Source organism: Truncatella angustata (assembly GCF_020726525.1).
Source record: "Truncatella angustata strain MPI-SDFR-AT-0073 chromosome Unknown BKA67scaffold_6, whole genome shotgun sequence".
In the NCBI taxonomy this organism is placed as follows: Eukaryota; Fungi; Ascomycota; class Sordariomycetes; order Amphisphaeriales; family Sporocadaceae; genus Truncatella; species Truncatella angustata.
This window is the reverse complement of record NW_025763386.1, coordinates 1,743,192-1,759,560: the sequence shown is the minus strand read 5'-3', so window position 1 is coordinate 1,759,560 and position 16,369 is coordinate 1,743,192. Positions and strand designations below refer to the sequence as shown.

The following is a 16,369-nucleotide window of genomic DNA, read 5'->3' as shown; positions in this document are numbered from 1 at the left end:
GAACATGCACGGCTCAAGGATCAAGAAATGAGTGACAGCTGCCAAATGAGAATGGTTGGGGTTTTCTCTGCATTGTTCTGCATCTGCTTCCTATCGCTTTAATCAACGACTTCAAGTGCAGTTTTAGCGCCGTGAAGTCAGCTCTTCCCATTGCACACCGGCCCATTCCTCAAGATAGCCTGCCTCACCCTCTGAAACTCCTTGAGCTTGGCAGTCTAACCCACAGACACCGATAATGATGGTGCCCCAATCCATGCCCTCCAGACTCATCTCCTCAGCCTCCAGCTCAGCAATTGCGTTCGGCGTCATCTGGACTTCAAAGGCCCTTTCGCCGCCACAGTTTCCGCAGCGAGGCATTGATCGACCACTGCCTAACAACTGTCCAATAGCGTCTGTTTTCGAATACAGTAAAGGTTGTCCACCAAACTCATATCGAATGACCTGCTCAGGGTTCTGAGCCATTCTGTCGGCAAACTTTTGGAAGTCGGCGTCATGAGATGATTCAAAAATCTCTTTGTCCTCTTTTCCTCCGCTTGCAGAACCCGAATCATCCATATCCATGCGAGTGGCTTGGGGTATAGGTGGCGGGGTCGGATCCAGGGTTTCGTAATCGGCATCTGCGAGGTACAAAATAGGGTATGGGGCTGGTGAGTCCTTCTCGGCTGGCCAAGGCTCTGGGGGTGGGGGTGGACCTGACTTCTTCTGTGTGTTGTTGAGCGACAGAGTTTCAGAAAATGTCTTTGGTAATTCTTTTACTGCCTCCTCCACTTCAGTCTTTGTGGTTTGCTCAGCAGGCTTCGGTGTCTCGGCCTTGGAGGCGCTGAAGGGGTTCCCACCGCTGGAGAATGGGTTGCCCGAGCTAGAAGCCGACGTTGCGAATGGGTTCGCCGAGAGGGATGAAGACCCCAAGCCCTTTGCGCCGAATAGAGTCTCGCCCAGGTTCGTTTGTGGTTTTGGTTGCTCCTTGACGACTGGTTTCTCCTGTCTCTGCACCTTCTTCGAACCGGCCTCCTTACTACCAGGTGCTATGCGCAGGCCTCGCAATACTCTTATACTTCCGTCCTTTCTGCGACAACTCTTTCTCCTGCATGCAAACACATACAGCCGCCGTTCATGTCCTTGGAATCGATCGGGTAATTCACCGTTCAGTTGCAATAGAAGTACCATCATGTCCTTGCAAAGCTTACATCGTGCAAGCGCGGAGGAAGGCGGTGTGGAAGAGTCGAGCCAGTCCTGGGCGTCAAGTGTCAGTCCTGGGCGTCCAAGTTGAACATGTGCATTGGGCAATGAACCTACAGGATATCCTCCTAGCCGGCTGATGGTATCCTCGTCAGCATCTTTAGAAGCATATCCGAGGAGAACATTTGTCTCCTCGAACTCAACTTCCTCTCCACCCGAAGAATCACTGTCATCGTAAGGCGCCATCTTGAGATGCTTCCAAAATAATTTTTGGTGTTGTTGGCTGAACTTTTTTTCATGAACCTGCGGGATCGTTGGCGGGGGAGGGGCTTATCAGGGCTTATCTGCCTGTTAGCACCCTCTGTCTAACAGGACGGACAATTGAAGACAAAAACCGCACCCCCACCTCGAAGGTGACACCAGGCACATAGCGCACGCGTTATTCCATCCACAGTAATTAGAACCATATCATACAAGACGACTGACTCAATGGGCGGACGACCAGCTCAAAAAGTCGCTCTCTGCAATTGGTGCAGAGCAAAGGCAAAATAGAATATGTGCACTAGCCGCGAATCGAACGCGGGGCCCATCGATGGCAACGATGGATTTTACCACTAAACCACTAGTGCTGTGTAAGACCACATGATTGGTTGAAGGTTTGGTATTCAATCAGCCATTATGATAGTACACATCTTATATATAGTCAGAATCTACGTCGTGGACTCTCAACTTTTGAAATATCATCAATATTACTAAATTACAGTCATCACTTCTCATTGTGAAGCAGCCACCGACATCTTATCTAGTAGTGCGATTTTAAGCATAAAGCGAGCTCTCTTTCGTGCTAGACAACACGCACATGTGATTAAGCTTCGGCATTAATATGGTTCCTACCGATGTTAAAATGTACGATACATAGCGATGAAATGGGTTGGAAGCGCTACTATGCCTGTAATGTGCTTAGGCTTCACGTCACCAGAGTTTTATGCCTTCTTGGACAACTCACGCCCAACTGTTGTCCTCACCACATTAGAAAGCGGCCCTTCAACTTTGAAATACTTGATCGGCACCGCTGATGTAACGTCCAAACCCCAACAGAAATCAAGTGGCTATACCGAGGACACCCCGTCACAGATCTTTCTACCATTTCATCCAGTTGACTAGGGCTGAGATGTGACTATGCATATCTTGTCCTAATCCCGTCCCCAGTCGCTTTCGCCAACAGCAGCTCTAGAACGATAAGCGTCATCAAGAAAGAGACGGATTCAATGCAGACTTCTCAGTTGCGGGCGATCGCTCGTGTTGCCATTATCTGTGGGTGTAACCACGATGACTTGTTGTAGTATGTGCAAGCCATCCTCTTTCTAAACTCTTCTAACGGGTGGGATATGACTTTGTTAGATAAATACATATTTCACATGTATAGCTCCAAGTAGGCTACGCCTTCGCTGTCTCAGTCTTGAAAAAGCAGCTGAAAGTAATCAGAACTGATCTCATATCGTATCCTGTGTATTGAACGCATCTGCCCGCTCGCTCGATTATTTCAGATCACCACGACTATATCTCCATATTGGAACACTTTACTTTCATCGTACGCCAAAATATGAATAACTAGGTAACTACAATTGCTCATAACCGAGTTTATATCATTGTGTGGAGAGTTATTCAGACCCAATCAGAGCAGGTGACCAGCCTATATTTCTCACCGTGAAGGTACAAGAACAATCACATATTGGGAAATAATTACGGAGGAGTAGAGGCAATACATGTAGTCATATCGATCGTGTCTCTATATGAACACAATACCCTCATGCAAACAGGGCAAAACGTACATGAAGACACAGTCATGAAAGTTGGAAGATGCTGATATTTCTACGGCTCTCATTTTCAAGTGCAGCTCTGGGAGACGTTAGATGCCTTGATCGCAAATGACGCCTGAATCTGATATTTATACACGTCTCATCAAATAGATAACGTATCAACATCTATGGTAGACAATACGAGACGCAACATTAGTTGTTATTGTCGGTCTTTCCACACGAAATATTGGTAGATGATAAGGACAGTAGACAGAGCAGCAAAAATGCACCTTAGCCAAACGCTGACGATTTATCACTGGCTACTACCACATAAGCAACGACAATGACACCAATTCTAATTCAGATGATGAGGACCGATAATAAAACGTAACGCCCGTTCATTGTCTCATTGACATGGACACCCCATCCTATCACCCGTTCTCCGCCAGGACCTGATAGGCGAACTAATTGCTTGTGTAGTTTTTCTTTTTTGGAAAAGCTGTTATCCAGAACCTGTCAGTATGAGGGCCTGGCTTCAATAAGTGCAGTAATGGTATTTCAGCCGGTTCCACATCTTCCATGTGGACGGGCTCATATTTATATCTTCCTGCTGTGACCGTTTGTTGTAAAGGGAATTGTCTCCTCCTAAACCGACTGGGACAGGAATTCAGACCTGCAGGAGTCAATTGAAACTAATAGCGACAGTTAGTATAGTCGCTTGGCTTACAGGAGCAACAAAAAAATTGGGAATAATCACACATACTTGGATAAAGTCCCCCGAGGCAATTCTGTGTCAGTTCCCCTCACCCAAGCTTTTGCGGAGCTTTGGAAGAAGGTCCAACCGACCCAACAGAAATGGACACCATGGTGATTGCGCAGGTATTTTATTTAGCAATTCATCAAACCGCGATGGAAGAACTAGTGAGATGCTCCATTCATGCCTTCCGCGGACTGTCTCGTATTCGTCCTTGATACGCTTAAAGAGCAGTTCGTTACTGCCAAAAGGTTTGATTTCGACTTGCAAAAGCACTGTAGAAGTTTTTGTATTGAGGCAGAGAATATGGCACTCAGGTGCCATGATGCCACGGGAATTCGGACGCTGAGACTCAGTCATATTTAAGTCGACGTTTACAAGCTGTGAAGCAGTCGTAAGACGGTCTTGTTGGGCTCCAATTTGCACGGCCCTGGCACTGCTATCGCCCATAAAATACGTTTGAGAAAAGAAATCGGGTAACTAGAGCTAGTCAAGTTCTTTGCTATATACCTCCTTAGAAAGATGCTTAGGCTAGCCTACGCTGGAGTTTTCCTATTCTGCCTCGTGATGGCTCTCTAACATCGAGATAGCGAGACTCTCCACATCCCTACAGAAGCGTTAAAACATTTACTTCCACGGGAAGAAACGAACCTACACCCATGTGTGAGGTACGTTGATAACCAACGAGAGGCGGGGAGTAGATATTCATTAGCCAGCCCCATGATGAATTTAACATACCGTTGAGAACCGCTCATTTATTCTATCATGTGTCCTTGTTGTGTCTAGCGACGATTCTCACTGGTATATGAGTCATCGAGCCGTGAATTTCTCTGGTTCAGGAACTTTTCAGTTGCTTCTTATATGTTTGGCGCAGCATCTGAATCAGTCTCGTTCTCGTCTTCACCACTGCCTCCACTCAGATTGACTATGAGTCTAGATTATTCGGGTAGCGCGAGACTTGGTAGAGCTTCTTTTTTCTTTTGTCACCGCCTCCATTGGGGTCAATCAGAAGGTCAGGTTACACATCTGAGTCGTTGTGAGAAGCTTTATTATACTTACTCTTGGTTTCTATAGATGCTTCTGTCTCTCCTAGGCGCAATCGTCGATCATTGACCAAGTATCGATCACTCTTTCGCAATACAAACTCACTGCGTCGGAAAAGGTTACGGATAGTAGAATTTCGGTGGATGTTAATGAGTATTTGTGTAGTTTAGTATGACGGATTGCCATATCGGCGATTGGCGTCGGTTTCGTTGAACTTTATTCTCAATTCATCAATATCAGCTCACCCAGAAGCTTCAGTGAGTATCATCATTTGATAATTGTGTCCGTTTCTCATGCGTTCGAATTTCGTTCATTTACTTGAAGATATAATCAGCCAAAGCCAAAATATTGGATAAAGTGAAAGTGCTGCTCACATCTGTCACTGACTGCTTCACTTCAGCATACATCCATTTCGAATTGCGTAGAGCTTGGAAAGGCGTATGTCTGGACTCCAAACTGTCCCTCCCCCGCTTGTCGTCTGTTTTGAGTTCTACCCAGAGTGCGTGTGTCGCGGTTTGGGGTGCCGTTTTTGGCAGCCTCAACCACCATGGACAAGTACATTTTGAGCGGGGTGTTTGTACTATTTGAAGTTCACTGTACGCTCAAAATACGTCCAACATTCTTCTCATTGGCGTACAGCCCAGCTACAAGCCCTGTACTGCCAGGCACTGAGATGACGCCACATTCAGGAAACAGAAAAATCAGTAATTAGGAATCAAAGTGCAGGACATGAGGTCAAAAAGCTTTAAATCGGCCATTCCTGTAACGACAGATGCATTTATTGAGTCCCTTACACTGTATCCAACTTGCCTTAGTTTATTGTATTTCAAATTCCATCTCCATAAAATCATCGGTTCCCAATGCTTCGCCTTGCATGATACCCCTGATATATGAGTCCCCAATAAATTTCCATTCTCCTTCGTCTGCCCGGAGTACATATGGCGTCGTACCGCCCTTCATAATACAAATTATATCATCAACCTCTGCGTGTAGTGGTACGAGACCAATACGCCCAAGTTCTGTGAAGCAGAAGCGTCGGTCGGTGATGATTTCATGTACATATTGCTGGTTTGGTATGAGTGTGGTCGGGCCATGTTGGAACGGCTCCGGATCAAAAATGTGCTGAAAAGCTTCTTCCATGGGATCCATACTTTCTAAAGCGCTCTTGTCGCCCGCTTGACAGGCTCGGTAACTCGTGTTGGCTAGCTCGAAGTATTGGCGCCGAGACTCTGCCTAGAGAACGTCCCTGTGACGGGTGTACTTGAATGTAGTTGCGACAGCAATGGACTGGAGCCACACTGGGGCACCAGCAACACAATCCTCACATTCCATTACCTGATCAACGCAATTATAGATGAGTGCATCACGAATGGTAAGAGGCTCAAATCCTTCTGTCGCAGCTTTCCTGCAGTAGGCTTTGTTGTTGATTAAAAGGTTCATGCATGCCATGATATCAGGATGTCGAGGTTCGCCAAACTTCCATGGCTCGGCGAGGAATGTGATCTTGTCCACCAAGCCACCGCTTATAGCGAGTATTCGAGACTCGGGCTTGACACGTGCTTTTGTCAAGCCGTTGAAACCACCCGCGTGGTACAGATACTGCCCGAAATGCTCGTTAAATCGCTTGGACTGCACGTTTTCCCTGCGAGACGTCCAGTCTGGAACCCATGAAGGAAGTTCAGGGAGCCGGGAGCTGCCTAGATTATTGAGGGAGGCGGAATGAAGCATGTCGCACCAATATCCGGAGTCGACGAAATAGCATGCGTAATTATAGTACACATCCTGAATAGAACTGTTGTAGTCCGGCTCGGGCACCTGACAACCCGTTGAACTACTTATTTTTGCGATTTCTCCATCATGCTCCCATTTGATATCTGTGGCCAGTCCTAGGAAAGCATAGATCTTGTCACGGGGATCAGTGGCATCTCTATTTCGGAAGCTCTCTAGCAGATCAATCAGAGGATACGGAAATGGCCGGAAGCGTTCTTCGAAGGCTTCCTCAATCTTGCGGAACTGTCGCTGCTTTTCTAGATTGTTACCGAATTGTTTCTCTAACCAAAACCGTCTAGCATTGGCCATGTGTGCTGGTTTGAAGTTCTTCGCGATTTCTCGAATCTGCCGTATCTGCAAGAGTACCGTGCGAAACGGCGTGTGAGAGGTAATCTCGACATGGTCAATAAGCAACTTGTAGTCGAAAGAGACATCGCCGAATAGAACGATGCATTGGAGACTGGCAGCGACCTCTTGGACGACCCATACGCGAGAAAACCAGTTTTGTTCCAACAAGCTTCCCATAGCCTCGTTAGCCTGCAGCTGATCCTTGCGAGTAGCTTCATGTAAGCGCATTCTATTCTCCTCCGTCAGGAGCTCAATGCGAAGATTTTCTTCGTTTTCTCCAAGATATACATATGTTTTCAAGGAGTTCTTGTAGATATCTCTCATCATGCTGATCTGAGCAGCCTTTTCCGCATTGTCTGCCTGATTGATGCAGATTGCGTCAGCCCAGATTGCGACGTCGCCTTTTCCATCTCGGCAACGGCGCAAGGCCAGTTCTAAGCTGTAAGTGATCGCAACAAGACAATGTCCTATCTTGATCAACTTGGGTTTTATCGGGGAGCCCCAGACGTAACTCAAGGTGTGGTACTCAAGGGGGTCGTCCACAGATGCAACGCTGACCATACCCTCAAGCGGATCCTCGAAATTTTGAGACGGGCGAATATGAAGAAGTCGGATATGCCGAGGAGGAACAGGGGTTCGTTGATAGTAGTGCGCCATGTTATGTTCCAGCTTAGCCTGACACAGGACGAGCTCGTGTTGGCTTGGGTGAGGGTCACAAGATTCGCCAGAATCGCGACATTTTTGACATAATATATAGGTTGAGCCATGGGCTTTGCTGCCACAAGCAAAGAATCTTTCTGTAACAGGTGAAGACGACGAGCAATTACCACAGGTCCAGAACGACAGTGCCTCCATTCTTTTGACCTCATCTATACTGACACCCTCGATTTCTGGGAGATGATAGAATCCGTCAATGTTGTCGCCCTTCGCAATAGGGGGAGCAAATGTGAAACTCGGCATGGTGTCGATGCTGAAGCTAAAGATCTTTTTTAGCGAAGGGACAAAGAGATGTGTATCAATGTGGACAACGGCGTGAGCTCAAATTAAGGTAATCTACATCAAATAGCCCACCACCAAGATTGAGTGAATGTTATCACACAGGAATCTCCTGTGGGGCTGTGCAAAGGAAGTTCAAGGGGGCTGAGTGTTAGAGGAAGCGATGCATAGCCCATATAGCTTACAACTTGGGGGTCTCCAAAATTCCCTGTAAGTGGCACGTGACCATGATTTGTATCGCTTATAGATCGTGTTCTCAAACCATTGAGCTTCCACATTGAACCTTTCAGCTTTTAAGTAAGGTCAGGTTACATTCAAGCTAAGTACCAAGTATAAAGGCTTCCTCGATTGTTCTTATGGTCCTCAGCTTTCGCGATGGATGCACGACAACATGCCAATGACTAGTCCGCCCGTATATACCGGTAGGAGACAGAAAAGCTTTAGTCATAGCAATACAAACATTTACCAAGAAGGTTCTTGTTGGCATGGCAAAATGCAAGAATATATATGCAGTGACATTACAGTGAAGATGCTATCAAAATAGTGGAGAAAAGCCTCTATTTTACGCCACCAAGATTACACAGGCTTTTGAGTATCTCTAAACACAGCCGAGTGCCGTGGTGTAATGTCGAAAATCCTGTTTGGAAACTGCCTTGGTGTGGGTTATATCGCATTTCCTAAGCAGGGCGTGCAACATCCTGGAACCCACTTTCGTAGTGATGTATATCATATCTACCATAGAACGCGCCAGTGTATAGAGCTAGATCGCCAAGTGAAATGATCCTCTTTTTTATTTAAGCATAATCATCAGCCGGGACCGATTGAATTACATCCTGTATTTGCAACTGACTCGGGTGTACATTTGCGGATATGGACGTCCCAAAGTGGCCATACCGAATCCTGGCCGACTTGATACTCAAGCCCCGAGCGAACTGATCTGTCGTATTCCCGTATATCTTCACTCTATATCTTCAAAGTATTAAGAGTCGCTAATCACTATGATATAGCTTGTCCAATTTCATCGGTGGCCATGCATTCATGAAACCTGGTCAACGAGGTTTTGGATCTTTACTAACTGTTAATGCACTCGATGAATTGCGCTGATAATCATAGTAGCACTAATGAAATGGAAGAGGCGGAAGGTTTTAAGTGTCATAGTAGATAAACTTCAAAGTATCCTGCATTCGTAATGATTATCTTATTAGCAACCAGAAACATCCCTGATTTAGCTAATCCCAGATAAGAGGCAACAGAAAAGAAGAGGTTGAGGTTCCTGGAGAGTATGCTAATGACTTTGGTTGTTTCGTGGCCCTTTATCGATTTCAGATCACCATTGACGTCTATAAATATGCGCGTTGTGAGGTGGCCGGTGAATGGCGGGCACTGCCCCTACTAAAGGCCATTCAATTGCTTTGAAACCCATCGAACATCGGACACATGCTTAGGCCGCGCCGTCTGCTGCTTTCAAGAAGAGAAAGGGTCGCATATTGTTCTGGGCAATAGGTGGTTTCTCTTGTGTTGATGCGTAAATGTTGTTAATTACATGACCAGATGGTTATTAATCCTCCCATTGAAATTCTTGAAAGAAAGATACAGTGAGAAGGCCAACAACACCCCTTCTTCAAAAGCTAATTCAAAATTGTGGGAAAGCGCGCTCTCACATTAACATTATAATCGATAGATACGAAACTCGGTGATTGTGTTGTATGTTCACTGAGGCATGGTGTATATATCGAAACATTGCAGTTCATCTTTGAGCTCAAAACAGTGAAATACAAATCTTTCAATACTATATAGCTACATTATGTTACCAGAGCGTAGAGATAATTACGTTATTTAGGTCTAACTCTATCATTATCTAGTTGACATATTTAAAGCCCGCCGTTGAATTGAATTAGATTAAAGTCCGCTCAAATTGTTTCTAAACAAGCCAAGAGGTATAGAGTTCGACGAGGGTAGATGGGAAGGTATGATCTCTTCCTTTGGTTGAGATAAAACATGAAGATCGTGAATTGTCAGCGACCGCGCCAACCTTCGACATTTGAAGTCAAGTTCATTAGTCCAAACGATGGTCAAGTGCCGCCTCTAACAAAACCTGGATCATGAACTTATCGCGGCGCGAGAATTTACTCTTCATATACCGTACTCCTGCAGAAACTCAAATATCAGACCAAATGCTTTAGGAGCAATGGTGTGAAGGTTCAGATTATGTCTATGTACCAGGTCAGCAATCAGCTCATCACGAGTTTTTGAGGAGGGCACCGCTTACCCGGCAGGTAAATCATCCACAATCTTGACTCCCCGAGCGGAGGTGAATTTCGCCGTGACCTCATCCAAAGCACCAACGCAGTTGCCGCCGCAAGCAGACAGGTCATACCGCCCCTGCAACAGGAACACGGGAGCCGTGATATTCCCGTAATAGACAGGCACCGCAAGCAGCGACAACAGCTCGCCCACAGCAAACGGCTCCCCATCCACGGCATAGCTCCACTCGGCAACGCGGTGCTCGAAGGCGCCCGCGAAGTAGCCGTAGGTCGCGGCATAGAGGTCCGAGACGGTGAGGTACGCCGAGCCCAGCGCGCCCCAGCGCTTCGGGTCTCGAGTCCGGGCCACGCGGAAGCCGGCGCCCGCTAGGAAGGGAGCGAAGTAGTCGAAGCCGCCGCTGAAGCCCGTCAGGATAACGGCGTCGACGTCGACGCCGGCCTCGCTGGCCGAGGCTGCCGATATGTACGAGCCGTAGCTGTGGCCCACGAGCGCGACCTTGGACGCGTTACCGGTCGTGCGGGCGTAGTTTACGAGCGAGTTCAGCACGGCGATCTCTACCTGGAACTGGGCGTCCGCGTACGGATCGACCCTAGGACTTGCGTGTTAGTATCGGCCGCCCTTGTATGGCCTTTTTGTTTGTCTTGGGGGCGCATGGCGACGTACTTGGAAGATGACCCGACCCCGATCCGGTCGTAGCTCAGGACCGAGTATCCTGCCGCGATGGCCGCATCAACTAGGCTATACTGCGATGCATTATCCAGGTTGGGACGCCAGTACCTGTGGATGTAAGTTAGCCAGTCAAATTTTTGGTCAGCTACTATTCATCTCCCGCAAATATTACCCTTTCGACTCTACGATACCATGTGTGAGCACGAGTGTTGGTCCCCCGTTTCCACACAACGTAGCACCAATGTTGTACGTGCTGTTGACTGGGACCGGGGTCGATCCCGCGATGAGGGTTGGAGGATCTTGTCGCGTAAGGTTGAAGGTAAGATCAACGGCGTCCCAGTTGTCATTTACTGTTGTATTAATGATGAACCGCGGAACGGAAACGCTGACAGGAATCTGTATTTCAGCACAGATGTGTTTGATGACAGGAGATGCGAGCGCCAGAGCTCCTCCTGCAACACAGCCGAACACGGACAATCGAGAATACATAGCTAGTCTCACCGTAAGATGCAAACCTTGTGGAAGCAGAAGTAAAGATGCGTTGGTTTCATAAATACCGCCAAGAAATCTGTTTCTCTTGGGGACGTATGCATTCTATACTCCATCCATTCCAAACCCTTTCAGGGGCTTTTTTTTCCCCGTCGATTATGTCAACCGCTCTTGATGACATTATACACGCGATGAGTAAGTGTTGCAGTATAATCTGCAGTAGTGCTTACACACAAGCTCTACAATCCTTGGTGTCATGGTTAATGATCTCCATATATTCAGACATCTTGCAGATTGCAAGCATGGTCACAGTCAGCACGATAGGGATGAACACGAGTTGTGCCATTGCCGTTGCCGTTGTCATTACCGACCTCGGCACGGAAAATCGTCCTGGGCAGTAAGTGGCTTGCTCGAAATAAGTTCGCTCAACGCCAACATACTAGTGACTCTGTCGCATAGCTCGCTGTTAAAAATGGGCGCCGACTCGCTTTTTTTTCCTCCTTCTTCTTAACGTCGCGAGTTGTCTTGACAAATAACCTGAGAGAAGCGCTGTACTAGTGGATCCTGGTCGACGCGGCTCGCGACATTACGGAGAGGAAAAACAAAAGAAAGAGAAAAAAGAAAGTTAAGGGCCGTACTGTGCTATTCGGTTAAGAAAGAAAGGAAATCAAAGTTTTTTCAACTCAACCGGAACCCAAACTTTGGTGAGATCTCAGCATTACATGGAGCGGGTGAAAAGCCATGGCAACGGAAGTGCAATTGCGAAAAGCGGTCTCCTAGGAGGCGGCCCCGCACACGCTGCCAACTTTTCGGAAGCGGCGGAGAGACTGAAGACATCAATCAACCTTTCTCCTCCGCAACATGTTTCGCACCAAGACTCAAGGCAGTAAACAGAAAACGGCACAAGCTTTTCCCGTCGAGGCAGCGCAAACACTTCCTACGGACTGGACATATTCAAGCAATCTTCTTTCTTAGTTGACCACTCTCTATAAATCTAACCCCAGTTTTCTGTGACCCTTGGGTATCAAAGTCTAGTTTCTAACGTCTATTGCGTGCGAAAGATCTATTACCCCCATTCCTTTCACAACACACGTATCTCTATCATGCAATGTCTTTTCCAAAAAGCAAAGCAGTAAAGGATTTCTCATCATAAAAAACACATGGCGCTTCAAGGCACCTAATCCTTGTGCCATCTCAAGACACCGGGCATCTTGGGCTCCGGCTCGACGTACTTGAGAGTGGTGAAGGCAGACCAGAGCTGGGCGTGGAACGATCGCTTGTCCTGGTGGTAGAGGTCGCCGAGCATGGGCTTGATGGCCTCGGTGGCGTCCTCGGCGTAGTAGAAGGGGATACGTCTGTTTTGAGGAAAAAATTGTCAGCGCTCTTGTTTCAGTGCTTTCCGGCGGTGTCGAAGTGAGGTCAAACTTACGCGAATAGATGGTGCACAACGTGGGTTCCGATGATACCATGGAAAAGGTGGCGGTCGATCCAGCCCATGTCACGGTCAATGGTGGCTAGGGCACCCTTGACGAAGGTCCAGCCCTCGGCGTCGAAGTGCTTCACATCCTCGTGGTGGTGGTGCAGGTAGGTGATGGCGATGAGCCAGTGGTGAACCCAGAAGTAGGGGACACCGTACAGCAGGAAGGTGGTCAGACCGCCAACCTTTTGCGAAGCCAGGTACAAGCCGTAGCCGACGAGAGCCAGACCGATATCAGTGATCAGAACGTAGAGGGCCTCCTGAGGACGGAAAACAACGGAAGTAGGCTCGAAGTGCGACTTGCGGAACCAGGTGCCCTTGCGCTGCAGACTCTTGGGACCGGCGGAGATGTTGAACAGCAGGTATCCCTGCCAAGCAAACAGCTGGTGGCCTACCAGCTTGACCATGTTCACAATGGGCGTCTCCTCAAACAGCTCGCCGTCAATGCCCAGGTTGCTCCACCAGCTGCGCGCGGCGACCTTGCGCTCGTAGTCCTTCTTGGTGGCCGGGACGAAAGCCATATCCTTCTCCATGTGGCCCGTGTACATGTGGTGTCTGGCGTGGCTAAACTTCCAGCTGAAGAAGGGGACGAGGAGCAAGGAGTGCAAGACCCAGCCGACGAAGTCGTTGAGGTGGCGGTGCAGGGAGAAGGCGCCGTGGCCACACTCGTGTGCTAGAATCCAGATTCCGGTGCCGACAAGACCTTGGGCGAAACCATATGCGGCCCACGCTCCGGCGCGAGCCCATGGGTTGGAGAGTTGTGGGATGTAGGTCAGTGCGGCATAGACCAAGCCAGCAGCGAGGGTGAGATCCCTGGCTACATAGCCGAGAGAGCGGACAGCTGAGGGCTGGAAGCAGTGAGGAGGAATCGCCTTGCGGAGGGTGTTGACATCTGGGTAGGCGGGCTCAAGCGACTGGGAAGAGCATGTTAGATCATCTGTGCCTTCGGAAACAACATTGAGATTGAGTTCTCCCGAACCTACCTGCTTGGCACCTCTTGTCTTGATCACGGTGGTGGTCGTGGTAGAAATCATGGTGTCTAATCAGTCTGGTTACGCTTGCCAGGCCTCGCAGTACATTCAGAGGAAAATCCGTTGCGAAAGGACAGAGAGCATGGCCACGAGTTTTATTGGGAGCCGGCTAGTCGAGATCTGCATGCGAGTTAGGGGTCTAGGTCTGGAATTTCAGGGTCCTAGTCAAGCCGCAAGAACGAATACCCACAATCTGGGTGTGAGTCCCGACCCCTGCCCAAGGTCAAATCCTTGTCTAAGCGAGGCTCCTGTTGGGAGCTTGGCATTTTCTAGAAAAAGGGACAGCTTGCTTGGACATTTCGACAGCGTCCCGCATGGTCTGCAATTGGGCTCGAGGATATGTGCGCGTCGTGCAGCATGTGAAGAGCACTAGGGCATGACAAGAGGATGTGTGTGTATCTCGCTGCCCGGGGGAGTTCGAGTCAGTATTCTGTGCCCGTATGGACAATTTCGAGTTGAAATGCGATTCAGCTAATTCGCCATCCGCCCTTGGAAATCACATGGAAAAAAAGCAGACAAATCCTCAACGCTTTAGCCGATCCTTGTGGGAGATCGCTCCGTCAACCACCCAGTCCGGAGAAAGTGGATAGGCTCATAATGTTGAGAAGAGAGCTAGACTACTAGGGGAGACCCCTGAGCTATAATCAGTGGGGCCTAGTTTCATCGCGCAACGCGGCGTTTTGAGCGAAAAAATTCTTGTCGTGTACCAAAACCATAGACCGACAAAGGAAGAGGAACGGGGCAATGGGGGAGGGGGGGACATGACGCCCGCATTTTGGCAAACCGCGGTGCGGACGCTAGCAGTAGTTTTTCAACGGACGAGTCAAACATGTGAAAGATACTGTGTCGCGAAAGGAGCGCTTGTCTTGTCTTCGAGGCCGCCGATTGTGCAATCTGGAATCCGTAAGCGGATGGAAATTGGGTTGGTTCGCATGGCCTAGGGTAAACCTAGATAGAGGGTTGATACAATGGCTGGGATACCTGTTACGGCAATTCGCGTATCTGGCATTTTTCCAATTCTGGCACAATATCTAGCCCCAGTCATATTGTCAAACGCAAGTGTCTGATTGGTCGCCTGCGGGGTTTTGAATGGTTTATTATCTATCTTGTGGTCTCGGATCTGGGCACCCTGCATTAGAGCCTCAAGGACCCCTTCTGGATGAGGATTCGTACCTCGAATCGCCACGAATGTTGGTCTCTGCTCCAATATGAGGCATGCTCCCTAGTCCACAGCTTGTGCATTTGTAGACTGGTCTCGGAGTACCTTGGCATGAGAATCCTTGAGAGAATGAATGATTGTCAAGCTTAACACGCCACTGCCGCGTTTCGACTGTTCAAACGATGCAAATTGATCAAGTCGTGCTCGTCATAATCATGAGACTATCCCTAAAACGCCATTTTTGGGCCTCCCAATGCAAGCCGTTCCGAGTAGGCGGCCGTTGACTACGCATGTACGTAGTCTTTTATCTTATGCCATTATCCACAGTAATCCAGCTCCAAACGTGTGCTTATGCTGTCTCCTCCCATGCCCTGCGGACAATTCGCGAGAACATGTCAACGTTGACGTCCTCGCGCACTTCGGTCTTCTTGGCCTCGTTCTCGGCGTTCTTGGGGATCTGTACAAGGTCGCCCTCAACCTTCCAGCCGGCGGTCTCAATGACGAAGGTCTTGGCCTTGGCCTCGGGTAGTCCCAGCCAGCCAGCAAACACGCTGAGCTCGACCTCTCTGTAGGCCTGGCTCACCAAGGTGGCGATGCGAATACGGATGAGCTCCTCGAAAGCATTGACATCGGCGACCAGGTCGGCATACAAATCATCGCTGTCGAGGGTGTCCCAGAAGCGGGCATACTGGGCTCCCTCGAGCTGGTTGTTGAGCTCACGCAGGTGGGTGATGGCTTCGGACAGATCGGCGCGAGAGTTGGGGGCGAGTATCGAGGGGGGGATGATGTGCAGGGCGAGAGAGAACTGGGGAGAGGGGAAGACGGTCAAGGACTTGGCGAGGACGTTGGTGACGACATCGTCCTTGATGCGGTCTGGGTTGAGCTGGTATCTAAAGACAAGGTACGGGGTCAGTCAGAGGCTGATAGGGCACAAGAACATGGAGACCGTCGGCAACAGCAGCAGCGAGATGCGAAATGGTAGGTCAGACAGTTCTCAGGGTGACTTCACTGGCCGGCGTGGTCAAGTCAGGTAATAGGAAACGTTTACATGTGATCGTCATACCAGATGGAACAACAAGCAATGGTGAGATATCAAGTAAAGAGTGCATACTCACAGCTTCAGCAGCGTTCGGTTGGCATTGCCATCAGTAAACTTCTCCTCGCATTGCTTCTTCAGGTACTCCTCGAGGAAAGGGACGGCTTCGGGGTTGTATCGCTCGAGACCAGTGATGATAGTGGTGATCTCGGAGGGTCTCTCCTTGGGATCTTCGCCGTCCATGTTGGGCAGTGTTGTAGATTTATCTATCGCGTGAATGGTGGCAGCAACAGACAACAGACGGGCGCAGATTGCTTTGGCGGGGCTGATGAAGTCGAGAGATTTCCTTTCGA

The 16,369-nt window shown here is 48.8% G+C and overlaps 5 protein-coding genes and 1 non-coding gene across 6 annotated transcripts; all 6 read right to left on the bottom strand.

Annotated features, from left to right (window-relative positions):
• Positions 1-41: 41 nt before the first annotated feature.
• BKA67DRAFT_572649 (programmed cell death protein 2) lies at positions 42-1,758 on the bottom strand. Its single transcript, XM_046103299.1, has 2 exons — positions 1,297-1,758; positions 42-1,233 (listed from the first exon to the last, which is right to left on the bottom strand). Exons 1-2 carry the CDS (start codon positions 1,423-1,425, stop codon positions 124-126), a joined length of 1,239 nt encoding a protein of 412 aa, XP_045956277.1. The 5' UTR covers positions 1,426-1,758; the 3' UTR covers positions 42-123.
• On the bottom strand, positions 1,738-1,808 carry BKA67DRAFT_t119. The gene has a single exon. It is a non-coding gene; the product is annotated as a tRNA-Gly (tRNA).
• Positions 1,809-5,528: 3,720 nt separating this feature from the next.
• BKA67DRAFT_572645 (heterokaryon incompatibility protein-domain-containing protein) lies at positions 5,529-8,045 on the bottom strand. Its single transcript, XM_046103298.1, has one exon. It carries the CDS (start codon positions 7,852-7,854, stop codon positions 6,010-6,012), a length of 1,845 nt encoding a protein of 614 aa, XP_045956276.1. The 5' UTR covers positions 7,855-8,045; the 3' UTR covers positions 5,529-6,009.
• A 1,610-nt stretch (positions 8,046-9,655) lies between these two features.
• On the bottom strand, positions 9,656-11,313 carry BKA67DRAFT_626533 (alpha/beta-hydrolase; the record flags this gene model as incomplete). Its single annotated transcript, XM_046105551.1, has 4 exons — positions 9,656-10,102; positions 10,160-10,744; positions 10,819-10,932; positions 10,997-11,313. 4 exons carry the CDS (start codon positions 11,311-11,313, stop codon positions 10,024-10,026), a joined length of 1,095 nt encoding a protein of 364 aa, XP_045956275.1. The 3' UTR covers positions 9,656-10,023.
• Positions 11,314-12,346: 1,033 nt separating this feature from the next.
• On the bottom strand, positions 12,347-14,153 carry BKA67DRAFT_344025 (bifunctional D12/D15 fatty acid desaturase). The gene is made up of 4 exons (XM_046096320.1): positions 14,012-14,153; positions 13,774-13,941; positions 12,743-13,704; positions 12,347-12,668 (listed from the first exon to the last, which is right to left on the bottom strand). The coding sequence occupies exons 2-4, from the start codon at positions 13,822-13,824 to the stop codon at positions 12,491-12,493; spliced, it is 1,191 nt and encodes a 396-aa protein (XP_045956274.1). The 5' UTR covers positions 13,825-13,941; positions 14,012-14,153; the 3' UTR covers positions 12,347-12,490.
• A 1,176-nt stretch (positions 14,154-15,329) lies between these two features.
• On the bottom strand, positions 15,330-16,259 carry BKA67DRAFT_521043 (COP9 signalosome; the record flags this gene model as incomplete). Its single annotated transcript, XM_046098236.1, has 2 exons — positions 15,330-15,870; positions 16,096-16,259. 2 exons carry the CDS (start codon positions 16,257-16,259, stop codon positions 15,330-15,332), a joined length of 705 nt encoding a protein of 234 aa, XP_045956273.1.
• Between the last annotated feature and the right edge of the window lie 110 nt (positions 16,260-16,369).